This window comes from Rhea pennata, chromosome 3 (genome assembly GCF_028389875.1).
Source record: "Rhea pennata isolate bPtePen1 chromosome 3, bPtePen1.pri, whole genome shotgun sequence".
Lineage (NCBI taxonomy): Eukaryota > Metazoa > Chordata > Aves > Rheiformes > Rheidae > Rhea > Rhea pennata.
This window is the reverse complement of record NC_084665.1, coordinates 95,329,209-95,343,125: the sequence shown is the minus strand read 5'-3', so window position 1 is coordinate 95,343,125 and position 13,917 is coordinate 95,329,209. Positions and strand designations below refer to the sequence as shown.

The 13,917-nt window shown below is 39.9% G+C and overlaps 1 protein-coding gene across 3 annotated transcripts; it reads right to left on the bottom strand.

The window, feature by feature from the left end:
• Window positions 1–4,919: 4,919 nt before the first annotated feature.
• On the bottom strand, window positions 4,920–10,763 carry LOC134137916 (cytochrome c oxidase subunit 7A2, mitochondrial). Of its 3 annotated transcripts, none has more exons than XM_062571061.1 (4): window positions 10,679–10,763; window positions 7,504–7,593; window positions 5,949–6,033; window positions 4,920–5,134 (listed from the first exon to the last, which is right to left on the bottom strand). In XM_062571061.1, exons 1-4 carry the CDS (start codon window positions 10,721–10,723, stop codon window positions 5,076–5,078), a joined length of 279 nt encoding a protein of 92 aa, XP_062427045.1. In that variant the 5' UTR covers window positions 10,724–10,763; the 3' UTR covers window positions 4,920–5,075. The 3 variants fall into 3 exon arrangements, with proteins under 3 accessions (XP_062427045.1, XP_062427047.1, XP_062427046.1); XM_062571063.1 differs by having other exon boundaries at window positions 10,718–10,738; XM_062571062.1 differs by lacking the exon at window positions 10,679–10,763 and adding an exon at window positions 8,461–8,566.
• Window positions 10,764–13,917: the final 3,154 nt, after the last annotated feature.

Here is a 13,917-nt window from a genome sequence, read left to right as displayed (position 1 = left end):
CTATAACTACAATACTTAGGATTTATTTTTCATCTCTTTAATGTCCATTTATTATTCAGATATCTTCTTTTACAGTGATATGACCACTGTTTTTCATTCTGTCAAAGCTGGCACGCCAATAAGCATTTTTGTTAACTTGAAAAATATGTAATTTTAAAGGCTAAACAGTGAAAAATAGGACAGCAAGAGAAGTGGGACAGATGGAGTACTAGCTGCCCATCATGCAGAAAATTTCCCCTTCATTTTTGGGGTGCCATTTAGAGCAATCAAGCTCAGTAGACCTCAGGATAGCATTCCCGTGCTTCAATACCAAGAGGGTTTCCCAACATTTAAAGTCTAACGTCACAAAAATCACGGTTACCGTTACTAATGATAGAAACTGAAAAATAGAGTTTACATAAGCCAGACATTCTCTTTTTGGGGAAAAAATACCACATCTATTGCCTAAACACACGTCAGAAACCTTACCTGCAGTAAGATAACAATAGTGTACATCAGTACAGATCTAACTCAAGAAAATATTGACTCGAGAGTAGTCATTAAGCACTACAATAATAGAAATAAACAAGTGGAATAGATATTTTGGTATTTCTGATAGCAGTGCATTTAATTTTTAGCAACCCGAGACTTCATATTATCGACCACTTTCTTCTTTAAAATTTATAATTTTTCAAGTTATCAGGGAATAATAGAAGTTACTTATTTTAATTTCTTCTAGTCATGAAATACCCATAGGGACAGAGAAAGTTCTTCAGATATTTTCAAATGCAGTTTCCATTTACTAGCCTTGAAGATGCATAGCTCTCTTTTTGCTTGCTTTCTTAGAGAAAGATGACAATATAGGCACCTGGTTTACATCGTCCGGCAGCTTGTGATATGGGCACACCTGCAATAACTTACATGTCCAGACTAAACAAGGGATGGGTAGCTCCCTATCAGCTTTGTAAGGCAATCCTAGAAAACGGTGCTGAGCAGCTGACCGTGTAAACCTTCAAGTTTGACTTCGCTCTTCACTGCTCCTGCAGTGGAAACGGCAGAAGCAGCAGCTCAAGCACGGTTTGCGTACGCCGCCCTGCGATCGTGCCGCTGAACTACAGCACGGCAATGCAAGCAGTCGGATCCGGCCTCAAACTCTGCAGAGGATTCAAGGAGAAACTCTCTGGGGTTACTAGACTGACTTTTTCAAAGCAACTTTTTGTTGTCAGAAGACTTCTGCTGAAGTCTAGCCATACCTGAAGAGCATTAGAAGGCTCTATCTGAAAATTGTAATAACTCTATATTATTGAGATCTTCCTGTTCTTGCCCAGTTTGTTTTGCATTTAGCCCATATAGCATCCTGCCAAGGTTGCTGCCTGCAGCACAGCTGACAGTTGTTGCCACATATGAGATATTAGACTCTGAAATTTGACTTATTGCGGGAACTAGCACAGCTGTATATTCTGCTTAGCTCACCTTACTGCCTTTCTTATCACAAGATTTGTATATTCTGAATTGTTAAAATGTTCTTCTTTCAATATTCTTCACAAATCCTGTGGGTGGGAAAGGATGCGAAAGGATGCATGCATTTTAAAAGACTCTGATCATCCCTGATGCTGCCTTCCAGATCCCCACCACTTGCTTTACATCTTGATACTAACCCTGGATGCACTGTAGCAGCAAAAGCCTTACCTGTGCTGCAGAGAGCAAAATGATTCCTTCATGTGCAGTCTGTGAGGCTTCTTCTTGTAGGTACCAGTGTTCATCTTATGAGACAAAATTATATGATTCCCACACCTTTTTCTGAAGATATCTACCTAGACAGTTCTTACTCTTTTATGCACACAGTTGGCTAGTCCCACCAATGCACAGAAACTACTGTTGAAGTATATTCCTCTACTCTTTCTTTTTCCTTTCTTGTTTTTTTTAAAAAAGATTTTTAATTACAAACTACAGTTCTTCCGTACACTTGCAATTTCCTTCCAGTTTGTCTCACTAGTTGAATAGACATATTTTGGTTCACCAGGATGGTAACAAAAAGTTAAAAAACAAAACCAAAAACCTTAATTCAGAAGAGGCTTAAAGTAGTACTGCAGTGAGAAACTAGCATTTTTTGCTCATTTTCACATTTCAGAAATCCCTTGTTTCTTTGAGACAACAAACAAAAGCATTCTTTTTAGAAGCTCTATTTTTAATTTATCACAACTGCACAGTCAACACTAGACTAACAAGGAAATAAAGGGGAAAGAGACAACTGTTCTGTTGTTGTAGGTTACAGTAAAGAAAGGGAGACACTGATCTGAAATCCAAGATTCCATCCTGACAAATGTCCCTCACCTCCCTGAACTGGAAAAACTTTCTATCTGTAGAATTGTTACAGTGACCACAGGGAAAATCCTATCTCTGACTATGGGGTTTCAAAGATGTACCTTATGGGATATGATCTAACATTTCTTTGCATCTAATGGGATAGGCTGGAACCACTTTTGAATGTTTCTCCAGCCAATACTTGCCTGACTGGCAGAAGCAAAACAAGTTGAACTGCACACAATGAACTACCAAGTGGCAACTTGGGAGGAAGGCTGCAAAGGCATAAATGTTGTTTAGGAACATAAAACCTGATCAGGGATGCACAGCTAGCACTGGCTCTCTATTAGAGATGTTCTTCCTCAGCAATTGCCAATTCAAGCCAATAGTAAGATAATAAGTAGAGGCATCTGGGTAGCTGATATAAGTGAGTTTACAAATGATACCCACTACCACTACTGCCCATGAACTTAAAGATGATGTTTCCTAGAAGCAGATTTATACTCCGGGCATTTGCACTAACATCATTATCTACTTCAGAATTAAGGGCTATTCCTAAATTCGTGACAGCAGCTTATAGTTGTTACTAGGTACCGCTGGCCAATTCTGTGCCACAACCAATTCTTATTTATTTATTAACACACTGACTGATCTCCAGTTGCATTTGTGGTTCTCAGTGTCTTAGCAAGCCTCTAAACACAACTTAGCCACTGAAAAACAAGAGCTAGAGACATGGTCAGTCAAACCAGCTTTATCAGCTGTTTGCAGGGCCTACCTAGATGCAGAGAGCTGTGGTACAGCTGTGCTGGTGACAGCATGAGCGATTCTTAACCATTTCATTGCTAAAGTAAGTAACCTAGCAAAAGCTATAGTTCACATTGCTGCCAAGGTGTTTGAAGTGACCCAGCACAATTTACATTGGAGCAGACTGGAGAACTTACACAAACCATAGCGCTGACTGAGCTTTGGAAGCAGCAGTCTTTGACAGAGGGACATGAAGGAGTAGCAAGTCTAAATAACCTCAGCCATGCCTGTAGCTTGTCTTGTTTTCTGAGAGGCTTTAAAACACCAGACAGATTGAAAGATGCCTGGCTCTTCCCTTTTCAGTTTGTAAAATTCTTGGCTGTTTCAGTGTACCTCCTCTCAAATTTAATAGTAGCTTTCTTCAGAATCGTAACAGAAGTGCTAACAACTTTAAGTATTCCTGTAACTCAGAAAAGGAAAAATATTTGTACAGAAAGGATGGTCAAACACTCAAATGGGTTGTACAAAAGTTGTAAAATCCCCATCCTTGGAGATATTCCAGACTTGCCTGGTCAAGGCCCTGGGCAACCTAATGTAATTCTGAAGCGACCCTGCTTTGAGCAGAAGGTTGGACCAGTTGACCTTCAGAGGGTCCTCCCAACCCGAATTATTGTGATTCTTTGAAACCTACTTAGCCTCATGTAGTTATCAACTAGATCGACTCCTTTCCTACAGACATGGAACCATCTCATTCCTCAAGCACAGAAGAATACCACAATTTTTAGAGGCAGAAAGCACTCTATTTAGCCCATCCGCCAAATTACAAGTAAAGAATTCTGGAGAAATTCTTCCAAAAGAGTTTTAAAAATTAGCTGAAAAAAGTTTAGTAGGAATTTGGAGTTCCAGTAAGCATTGCCTTCAATATCTTCAGTACTCTGGCTTAACAGTATCTAGTTCAGACTAGCTCATATTAGCATTCAACAGCCGGAATATTTATCTGGTTGAGGGAGTCACTATAAACATTTTCAACTGGCAGAGGAATGAATTCTAGCACTGCACTTGTACAACTAAGATTAACATATATTGTGCCTCTCCTCTATTTCAATACTTGCTCTAGAAGACCCACTACTTCTCCCAGTTATGATCTTTCATGTTTCATGTCAAAAAGCTGATTGCTTTCCTTACTCTAATGACTACAGACAATCCAGTTTTGGCCTTCTGAAACACGAACCAATGTTGAAAGATTACTAGCACTTAAAGATTGCAAACATATATATGTCACATATATATGTCGATTTCATGGGCAGAAAAGTAAATACATGAACACTTACCTCAGAAGTCCTCATTCTCTGTAAGAATTGCAAGATTCCGTTACGCTGTACCAGACAAAAGCCACTGAAAAAATCCAATAGGTGAAGGTGCCAAGTTCAACTGAGAATGCTTCTAAGCCCCTGAAGTTGCAAAGGACAGTGGTACCACCTTGGCATGGTGGTCTGGAAGCAAATTCCTCTATTTCTAGGCGTATTATGTCAACTTCCAGCAACTGAAATGGTCAGCAACAATGCAGCATAATCATTATGTCCTCAATTTGAGTATTCTTCATTTCAGTGCAGGTTTAGCCTAATTTCCACGAATATTTTAAGATAAGTTTGCTCCACTAAAGCCAGAAGATAAAATTACTATAATAAAGACAGGGTATTGCTTTCTGATGAGGATTCAGGGCATTTAACTCACTTTTGAAATATTAACATAAACCATATACAAAGAAAAGAGACTCTCACCAGTAAATACAATTAAGAAAACTGTACGTCAATCAGTTCAACAAATGTTTAATGAAAGTAAAATGCACTCGAATGTAGAACACATTTGATACAATCCAGACCACCACAAAGCAATGTAAAAATTGCTTTATTAACTGCAGTAAACATGTTACAATTAAATAGCGATTCCAAACATTACGTCAGCTGCTTATAACAAATATAAGCCATGACCATAGTCACTGGAATTGGACGAAGAGATGCTAGCCACCAAGGCATCTTGAGCTGGAATCACTTCTGTTTCTTGGGCATTGATGCTACAGTCAGCTCATAAAGAGCATAGCCCGTTCCTAAAGTAGGAGACAAAAAAGATATTTTCAGAATGGTAAACACAGTTTGCTTCTAGTCAGCATTCATTTCCCAGTCTGTTATTGAAGAAATACTGATAACAAGCAGCTTGAATTCAGACACAACAAATTTCCACAACCATGTCTCAACTATTTTTAGTGATTTACTGGCTTTCAGGGGAAAAAAAATCTTAAACAGCTCTCTCTAGACTACATGAAAATAAATTGGGGGGGGGGAAGAGGGTTGAATTCATGTTTATAGAAGCTACATAGATAATCATAAAATATTGATTATTCATTCCTAAGATAACTGAACAAAATCCATTACAGCAATATAGCTTTTCTAGAGGCGATTACAGATCCACACAGACATCATCACAAAATTTGGATATATTCTCCTAGTTTCACAGCATGTGAAGCCTCAGCAATGCAAGTTTCACTTAGCACTAAGAAGAATCAGGCTGCTGATGCATAGATGCCATCATTACATTTTACCCCTTTTCAAAATAAACTAAGTAGTTCCAGCTTTGTCTAATCTATTACATGAATTCTGAAGGAGTCTGCAGTACATAGTACAATTAGCCAGGGAAAGAAAGGCTTTAGATGAAAAGCTAAATTAAAAATAAATAAACAAATAAAGGACTTCCAGCATTCTGTACTCTTATTTCCGTCTACAAAAGCACTTTTCCTGTTCTAAAGAACAGATTAGAAGAGCTGCCTAACTGATTTAGAGAGGAAACGTACCAAAGAGTAAATATTTTAATATTAGCATGTTGGAGAATGCAGCAAATAGTAAATATTTTAGTATTAGCCTTACCAAGAACTGCAATACCCATGGTGACTTTATACAACAGAGAATCCATTACCCCACCTTTAAGATGCACTGGAATGCCATTATCCTCCTAATGGGAGCAAGTGAGAAAAAAACGTGTTATTTAAATGCAGTTCTTGCAAAATCAAATGTATATAACTAAAGATACCCAGAACAATGATTACTTTTTAGAGTTATCTTCCCTTCACCCAAACAATTTTGAAAATCTTGAAAATCTCATTTGAGATTCAGCCTTGTCTTTCAAATTTTCGCTCCAGTATCAGGTGATTGCTTGCTATGGAAGTATAGTAACAGTACTATGAACTAGCACATAGGAGATGCTGACACCAGTTACCAGCCCTCACAGGTGCACACTAGCAGCAAGGGGAAGGCCTCTGCTGTTACCAGTTTCCTGGTATCATACAGAAAATCGGTTTATTCCATCTGAAGTTAGACACTGTAAACACCAGATCTACATGATCTTTGTCCTTGCCAGCAAGTTTAGATTGCCCTGAAATTCAAAACTGTGTCTTGATCTGTGCTGGTGATCTGCATCCTAACCCAGTTTAACTTGCTATCACATAGGAAAGGAACTGGAGGAAGAGAGAGTTTGTGGTCAGCCAAGTGACTGAGATAAGCCTAAAGAACTCCATCAGCAGAAACAGAACCTCCGACCTCTCCTGTAGCCAGCATTCTGCTCCCTGTTAGCTCACAATAAACACTGCGCTCTCCTTGTAGCATCCAAAGAAGGCCGGCTTTCTCTTTCAGAGGAAAGGAAAGCAACAAGATATAAAATCTATTAAACTAAGGCTTGTAACACATACTTTTCTCCTTACCATTGCTGAAGCCCAGCCTACTCTAACCTCAGTATGAAGGTACTGCTCCAGGCTAAGGCTCGCAGTTGTGAGTACACTCTTGAACATCCACTGCTCTAGCATATGAAGAACCACCAGTTCTCACTAAACAGCCTACTGAGTAGGAAGAGATGATTCCAAATTTATTTTTAAAGATTCATTATTTTTCTAGGAATGAATCCAATCCTTTAAGATCTTTACTATATTTATAACTGAGAAGTATATTACTACCACATCCTCATTACGGATTATGAGGCTCATCTATCAGCTGTGGATGCATCTACAAGATAGGAGGTTTGTTTTTTCATTATACTTCTATCCTCTCACTTGCTGTTTTTCTCCATTTGTTCTTAGAAAATAATCCCCCGTCCCATTTCAGAGTACTTTATCTATACCTTCGTACAGTACCAATCGCTCTTAAGAAAATCAGGTAATAAATCTCACAGAGTAAAAATCCCTACACCATGGGCAAGTCAAGTTATGCAGTTTCAAATACTATTAATTTCTGTACAAAATAATTTGCTCTCCTGATTTCAAACACTGTAGTCATACAACTGAATCAAGGATTTAACAGAGACATGAAGCGAGCTTTTAGTAGTTTTTTTTTTTTTTTTTTTTTTTTTTTTTTTAAGAAAGAAAATATACAATTATGTTCTACTAAATTTTGGTATTCTACTAATATTGCATTATCAGTGAACACTCAGTACCTGAAAAAGCTTCTGCTTCTCAGGAACTCTATTTTCAATTTGCCTGCGTGAAGCAGTGCTTATGGTCCTCTGGGAAATCTGGCGAAGGGCCTAAAACAAAAGATAAATAGTGTTTCAAAAACAGTAATCTTTTTCAGATACAGCCACACTGAAAAAGAAATTTTCTTTTAAAATCAAGATACAAAAAGACAGCAAAGAAAAATGGAAGATTCTTTTTAAAAAACTTCACAAATCAATCTTCCAACATAAATAAGAGACTGATTAGCTACTTACCTATTTAAAAAATGAAAATATTTGTTTTCAATATGAAACAACAGATTTATGAACCTGCAGCATAACCTTAACAGATCTAAAAAAACCCAATCAAACAAACAAACAAACAAACAAAACAAATCCAAACATTGAAAGGCATTCTGCTTTGTCCTAAGCTAGAACCTGTTTCTGTAAGCAGATCATGTAGGTACTCTTTATCACAGGACAGACCACTAAAAACATGTAGCTTCTACTGTATAATTCTTCCAATGGCTAGAAGTCTGTTTTCATTAACAGCTCAAGTCTCAAAATTAAGAATGAATTGTACCTATAAGTTCTTAAAATTATCATTTTTTTTTCCTTCAAAATTATTGCCAATAAAATGTGACTATAGGATGCACTTCCAGAAAGCTGCGAGTAACAGAATATTACCTCCCACCACTTCCACCCCCCGCAAATAATCACACTATAAAAACTCTCTCTTTAAACTTAGGAACGTAAAAAGTGAAATATACGTTATGGTAGCACAGGGATAACCCCCGTCACACCACGCACCATCACTAACTGCAGCAACTGGGCCAAGAACTGACCCCCCCCCCAACCACCACCCCCCGGCAGGGACCCGGGGGCTGCGCTCCGCCCTGCAGGCAGGGACACACAGACGGACCGACCCCGCGCTCCCCCCGGCCCCGCTTCGCTCCGCACCAGCAGGTTTCGCCACATCTCGCCTCCTGGTCCCGTCACCTCCCGCCGGCAGCAAGGGCACAGGAGGCGGAAGCCGGAAGCGGAAGCGGCTCCCCCAACCGCTTCTGCTGCCACCAGCGACGCCACCGCGCTGCGCGCCTAGAGCGCCGCCCCGCGGACCCTGTCGGTCCTCCCGAGGACGGCCCCCGCCGCGGCCCTGCAGGGGGCGCCGCTGGGGGGGGGGCGGAAGCAGCGCCCGCCGCGGGGAAGATGGCGGCGGCGGCGGCGGTGGGGGAAGGTGCGGGTGGGTGCGGGGGGTTCTGCTTTTTTTCCATCTGGTCTGATTCTGGCTATTTCTCTTCCCCAACAGCCCTTCCGCAGTAAAACAGCGCTTACAGGCAGCGGCCCAGGTGGGCCGAGCCCCCCCTCCCGCCCTGACGGTCAGGGCCGGGAGCGGGCGGCTTCGGGTCGGCGCCTGCCTGAGAGGAAACGCGGCCCCGGGCCCTCGGCCTCGGCGCGGGTTGCTCGAGAGCGGCCCGCTTTCGGGCCCGGAAAGATCTTGCGGTAGCTACCCTCACGGCTGCCGTGACATGCAGTGCGCCCGCTGCCAGCCCGGGACGGCGGCAGCGACCTCCACACGCCACACAAGAAGTACACACAAAAAGCTAAGTCAGCTAGTGGCAGGTCAAAAAAGGTCTTTCTCACACGCAACACAGCATAAATTGTGGAACCTGTTGCCACAGGGTTTTGCAAATACCAGCTACTTCCACAGGGCCAAAGGGCAGTTTGATAAATTCATGGAAGAGATGAAGACAGTGAAGTAATGCTAGAGTTGTGTAAAATGCAGGCCAGCTTGAATCTGAAGAATTTATTTGCCCCTTTATGGAAGTATTTCAACAAACCTGTGTTATTCCTCTGCATTGCAGATCCAGCCCCATGATTACATCTTCTCATGCTTCAGCTTTGCACTGAAATATGAGCCAGTCAGGAATAGTATTTCCTGGCTTTGCTGCAGTTGCAAAGCACTCAAGATTTTGGCATTGTACTGCTTTTGCACAGATGCCAAACCGCCTGATGAAAAATATTTGTCAAAACACAGCAAGTTAGTGCTCAACTTGGTATGGAAGCAAGAACTGTATCTCAAAGCACAGCACTTTGCAGTCTTTTGAGGTGCTCTAAAAGAAACCAATTAAAAATATAAAAAGGTATCACAGGTGTAGTTCTAGCTGAGTGGAATACTAAAAACACCATTTAGAAAACATAACCGAAGAGAAAAAACGTGTTATAACAAAAGAAGAGCATGAACACATTATTTAACAGTTTCCAAAGACTCGAGCAATGCTTTAGGGAATAACACAGAATACATTACCACTTCTGTAAAAGTTTTCTATTCATTACTCTTCCAATCTTTCATCCTCTGTACACAATATTCATATTTTGATATCATATACTCAGTTGCATTTAAACACTGCTAAAAGGATCATAATCTCCAGAGAAATAATTATTGTTTAGTTTTTGCTGTGTGGACAATAATCTGCTCTGTCTGAATCTGTGCTTCAGTGCTCTTGCCCATCAAAATACACTATACAAGAGAAAGGCCTTACTTAAAACATAGTATGTAGGTTATCAAAGCTACAAAAGGGCTGCTCAGAGCAAGCACATCTCGTCTCAAGTGTTGAGTATTTTATGAAGAAATGAAAACTTGAGGGAAAGGAAGAGAAATGGCAACTTGCAACCTCACGGTGAGAATATTTCAACTAAGAGGCAAAAAACAGCTACTGTTCCTATCAGGCTACAGTAACGTTTGCATGTATTTTATTGAAAAATAATTAAACTGTTAATCAAAACCTAGTTATTTAATAGTTTTGTCTAAACAAGATTGAAAATGTAACTGTTAATCTGTAAACTAATAACTACATGTCACAAAAAAATTGGTTTGACCTCTTAAGATGATCATAGGAAGATAAATAAATCCTCTGCTTTAAAAAAATAAAAATAAAAGAGTCAACAGTCAACCTAACCAACGTGAATTTCCCTCCACCTTTTTTTTAAAACTTCCTCCTAAGGCTTGCCTGCCCACTGATAATTTTTCTTGCAAACAAAGTAACTACCTGAGTTAAAGGCTGTATTGTGCATGAAGAGAAAAAACACACCATGTTTTACCAGTATAATCAGTTCACCGGTTATTTTGAGTTGTTTAACACACTAACATCACAATAAAGGAACTTGACAATATTACCTTTTTGTCGAAGTGTAAGCTCAAGGTTTGGGGACTTACGTTCATTATTTCCCCCGTGTTACACCAAAGGCACAGCTTCCTCGGAAAGACTGCTTTAAACACTGCCTAGATACAGAAGAGCAGTAGCCTTCTGGCATTTTGCCAAAGGCTGTCTGCTTTTAGTGTCTCACATGTTTCTGAGCTAGCGTGCTGGGAAGACAGCAAGCAACTGTCTACTCTTGAGTAGATGTGGCAGGGTAACCTGCAGCTAAATAGAGTATCTGTATTATGGCAGTAACAAGTTGTGCAGACTACACAGCCATCTCCTAACACTCAAAGGACCTCGATTTTACTAGCTGAATAAGAATTTTACGGTCTGTGTTTTCCCGAGCCCAGAATTGCCCAAGACTAAACAGTATGGGGCCAGCAGTCACTCAGTTCTCCACTAGCATTCTTGAACTAATTATTCCTCTACCTTGCCTGCAAACCACAATCCGGAAGTTGCACAGAAAATATGAGGAAAGGAGATGATAGTGATAACTTCTTGACCAATACCTCTGCAATTAGAGAGCCTACCTAGGTATGGGAGACATAGAAAATTTATTTGAAGCTGTTAGCAAAGCAGCAGCAGTGCAATTTTCCTTCTCCATAATCTACCAACACCAGTTTTCTTCCCAACTCTTCCACTGAAAGCATCAGGAACAAAATCTAGGTCTTTACCTCTGATGATCTTACAAAAACTTTTATTTGAGTCACCTTGGGAAGACTTTAAAAATTACTAGTCAGATTAGGCTGCACCCAGATTATATATAATTGTGACACCTGCTGACCATATGGTCCTCCTAAAATAAAATATGGTATTGTTAGAAGTAAGGCTGTAGAGGCTCAACTTGTTTTTGGAAGTGTTTCATCAGCTTCTAAATGGTTAAGCACACTTAACGTTCCTTATACAGATGCAGTCCAGAGATTCATTTATTTAGTTTTTACTGTAAGGTCATTTTTGATCCCTAGGTGCCCCTTCTCAGCTGTTAGTGTAACTTCAGAGAGGAACTTGGGGAGAAAATTCAGTAACTGGAAGGTTATTTCTGTACCTTGGATGAATTTGCTGCCTGCTTTTCCAACAGTACTGTGAATATATGTACACCAGAATGAGTTGCAGTATATCAGTTCTAGGTTCAGACTGTGTAGAATTTAATCCATTGTTCAAGTAACACTGTTTAGAAAGTAACAGAAATTATTAAGAAATCCCTTGCTCTCAATCTTTAGCTCAACAGTGAAAAAAGGTGGAGTCCATCAACTCCATTTGTCACACGCTGGATTATCCTAGGGCATCTGGGATTTTTAGTTTTCCAGTTAGGCACAAAGAAGTCTCAGAACTGTTTAAGTGAGATGCATTCAGGTAAGTTTAGCAGGCTCTTCTGTAGAACTTAGCTATTATCTCATATTTACAAAGACTGCAAACTGATAAGAGTGGTAAACATTACCAGCAATGATGTTATATCAACTCACATAATTGTAACAGGTACTGAACCACACTGATTTAAGAGCTTTAATTACCACAACAATAATCACCTACAGTTTTGAAGACTATTCAAAAATTTATGACGGTCATTTCCAACTTTCAGGTTTCTGAAACTCATCGTAATCTAAACATTGACAAGCCTTATTTTTCAAGGCATGCTGGCTGTTTATTACTTCTCTCCACTAACAAGCGTGCTTGGAACCAAGCACCAGCTGAAAGAGGGAGAGACTGGGAACCATCTTCTTAGGTCTGAGGCTAGAATTTAAGTCCTTCAAGTGCTTTCTGTCCCTTCTGAAAACGCAGAGTGGAATATTTTCCTCAGAACAGCAAACTGATAGCCATCTGATTTCACAGAGGGAACACTACTGTCTACTACTACTACACTACTGTCACGTGCACTAACAGAATAAAAGCCACCTTTCTGCTAGCCCTACTTCCTCCAAAACCAGTAGCCTGTATCTGTGAGGTAACATTTATCCAGAACTCCTTCCTCCCCCTTCCGCCCCAAAGTATTTGTTTTCCTCAAGACAGAAGCTTCTTATCACAGTCCGCATTAGCTAAACAGAGCTTTTGTTTCTATTAGCAGAACTTCTGCTGCATGAGTTTGACAAGACTTTGACAAGAATGGTAAAAGCAATATTAATTTCAAGATAATTAGAAGTTTCCTCCCTCGGCGCATTCCCTAAGAAGCTGAAAGATAAAAGAAGAGTTTTTCTCAAGGTTTACAAACATCCATTATGAAGCATATACTAACTTCGGCTGCCTAACTCTGGACCTCACTAGGCAAACCTGCAAGCAATTGCATTCTCGTTTCTTCCAAAATTGCCATGGTCCAATCTTTCCCATTTTCATAACAATTAATTACATTCCTGGCTCTCCAACACTCTTTAAAACATGTCACTTTTTTTTTTGGGGGGGGGGGAGGGGTAAAAATCTGGGCACAATCCACTGCTTGAGTTGAGTAAGTCAGGAACCAGCCTGGTTTGTTTTCATCGCTTCTTTCAGGTCATCTTATCTGAAACAATGGCTCACAGGAGAGAACTCCTCCCATTTTGTTTCAAATCAATTAAAACATTTTTAAAACTTCCTGAGCTTCAATAATTATTGATTCATGCTTTTATAGCTACTCATTTTATTCCCCAAAGGAAATGAACTAGATCATTTTTGACAGCAACCTCAGACTTTGTAGTAGCAGTTGGCATAAACTAAAATGATGGCAAGAGTAACCTACAGTATTATTTGATTTCAAAACAGATTGAGTGTATTTGAAGTGAGAGGCTTAGAAGAAGATGGTTTCTTATTTGTGACTCAGATTATATAAAGATACTAGTTGTTAGCAGGTGATACCCTAATGCACTTCTGTCTAAATAAAAACTGTCAAGTAAGGTTAGACTTCACATTTTGGCATAGATGGAATTATGCTGATCAGAGGTAAAGTTAATACTGAAAAGTCACCAAGTCAGAATCATGGCACTCAAACAGGCTTTCTGTCTTGGAATCAGTTTTCATGCTGCTGGAAGCAGTAGTAGGTAAGCCTCTTCCATTAACTGACCATGCTGCTGCTGAAGACAGTCAAGAACAAAACTGACAGAAATTTTTACATTTTTTTCTCCTAATTGGAGCATGCTGAGAATTTCTGAAAGGCTGTTTAACACAGACAATACTAGATAACCATTTTTGTGCTCTTATTTGAGAAAGTCAGTCTATTTATTTCACTTCATTTCTCACCTTGTCTCCA

Coding starts and splice junctions, on each gene's coding strand:
- LOC134137916 (XM_062571061.1), bottom strand. CDS start 10,723: ATGAACGTAAGTCCCCAAACCTTGAGCTTACACTTCGACAAAAAG. Junction 7,594..10,678: donor GCTTACACTTCGACAAAAAG/GTAATATTGTCA, acceptor CTTTTGTTTTAG/GCCCTTCGCCAGATTTCCCA. Junction 6,034..7,503: donor AGAAGCAGAAGCTTTTTCAG/GTACTGAGTGTT, acceptor TGCTCCCATTAG/GAGGATAATGGCATTCCAGT.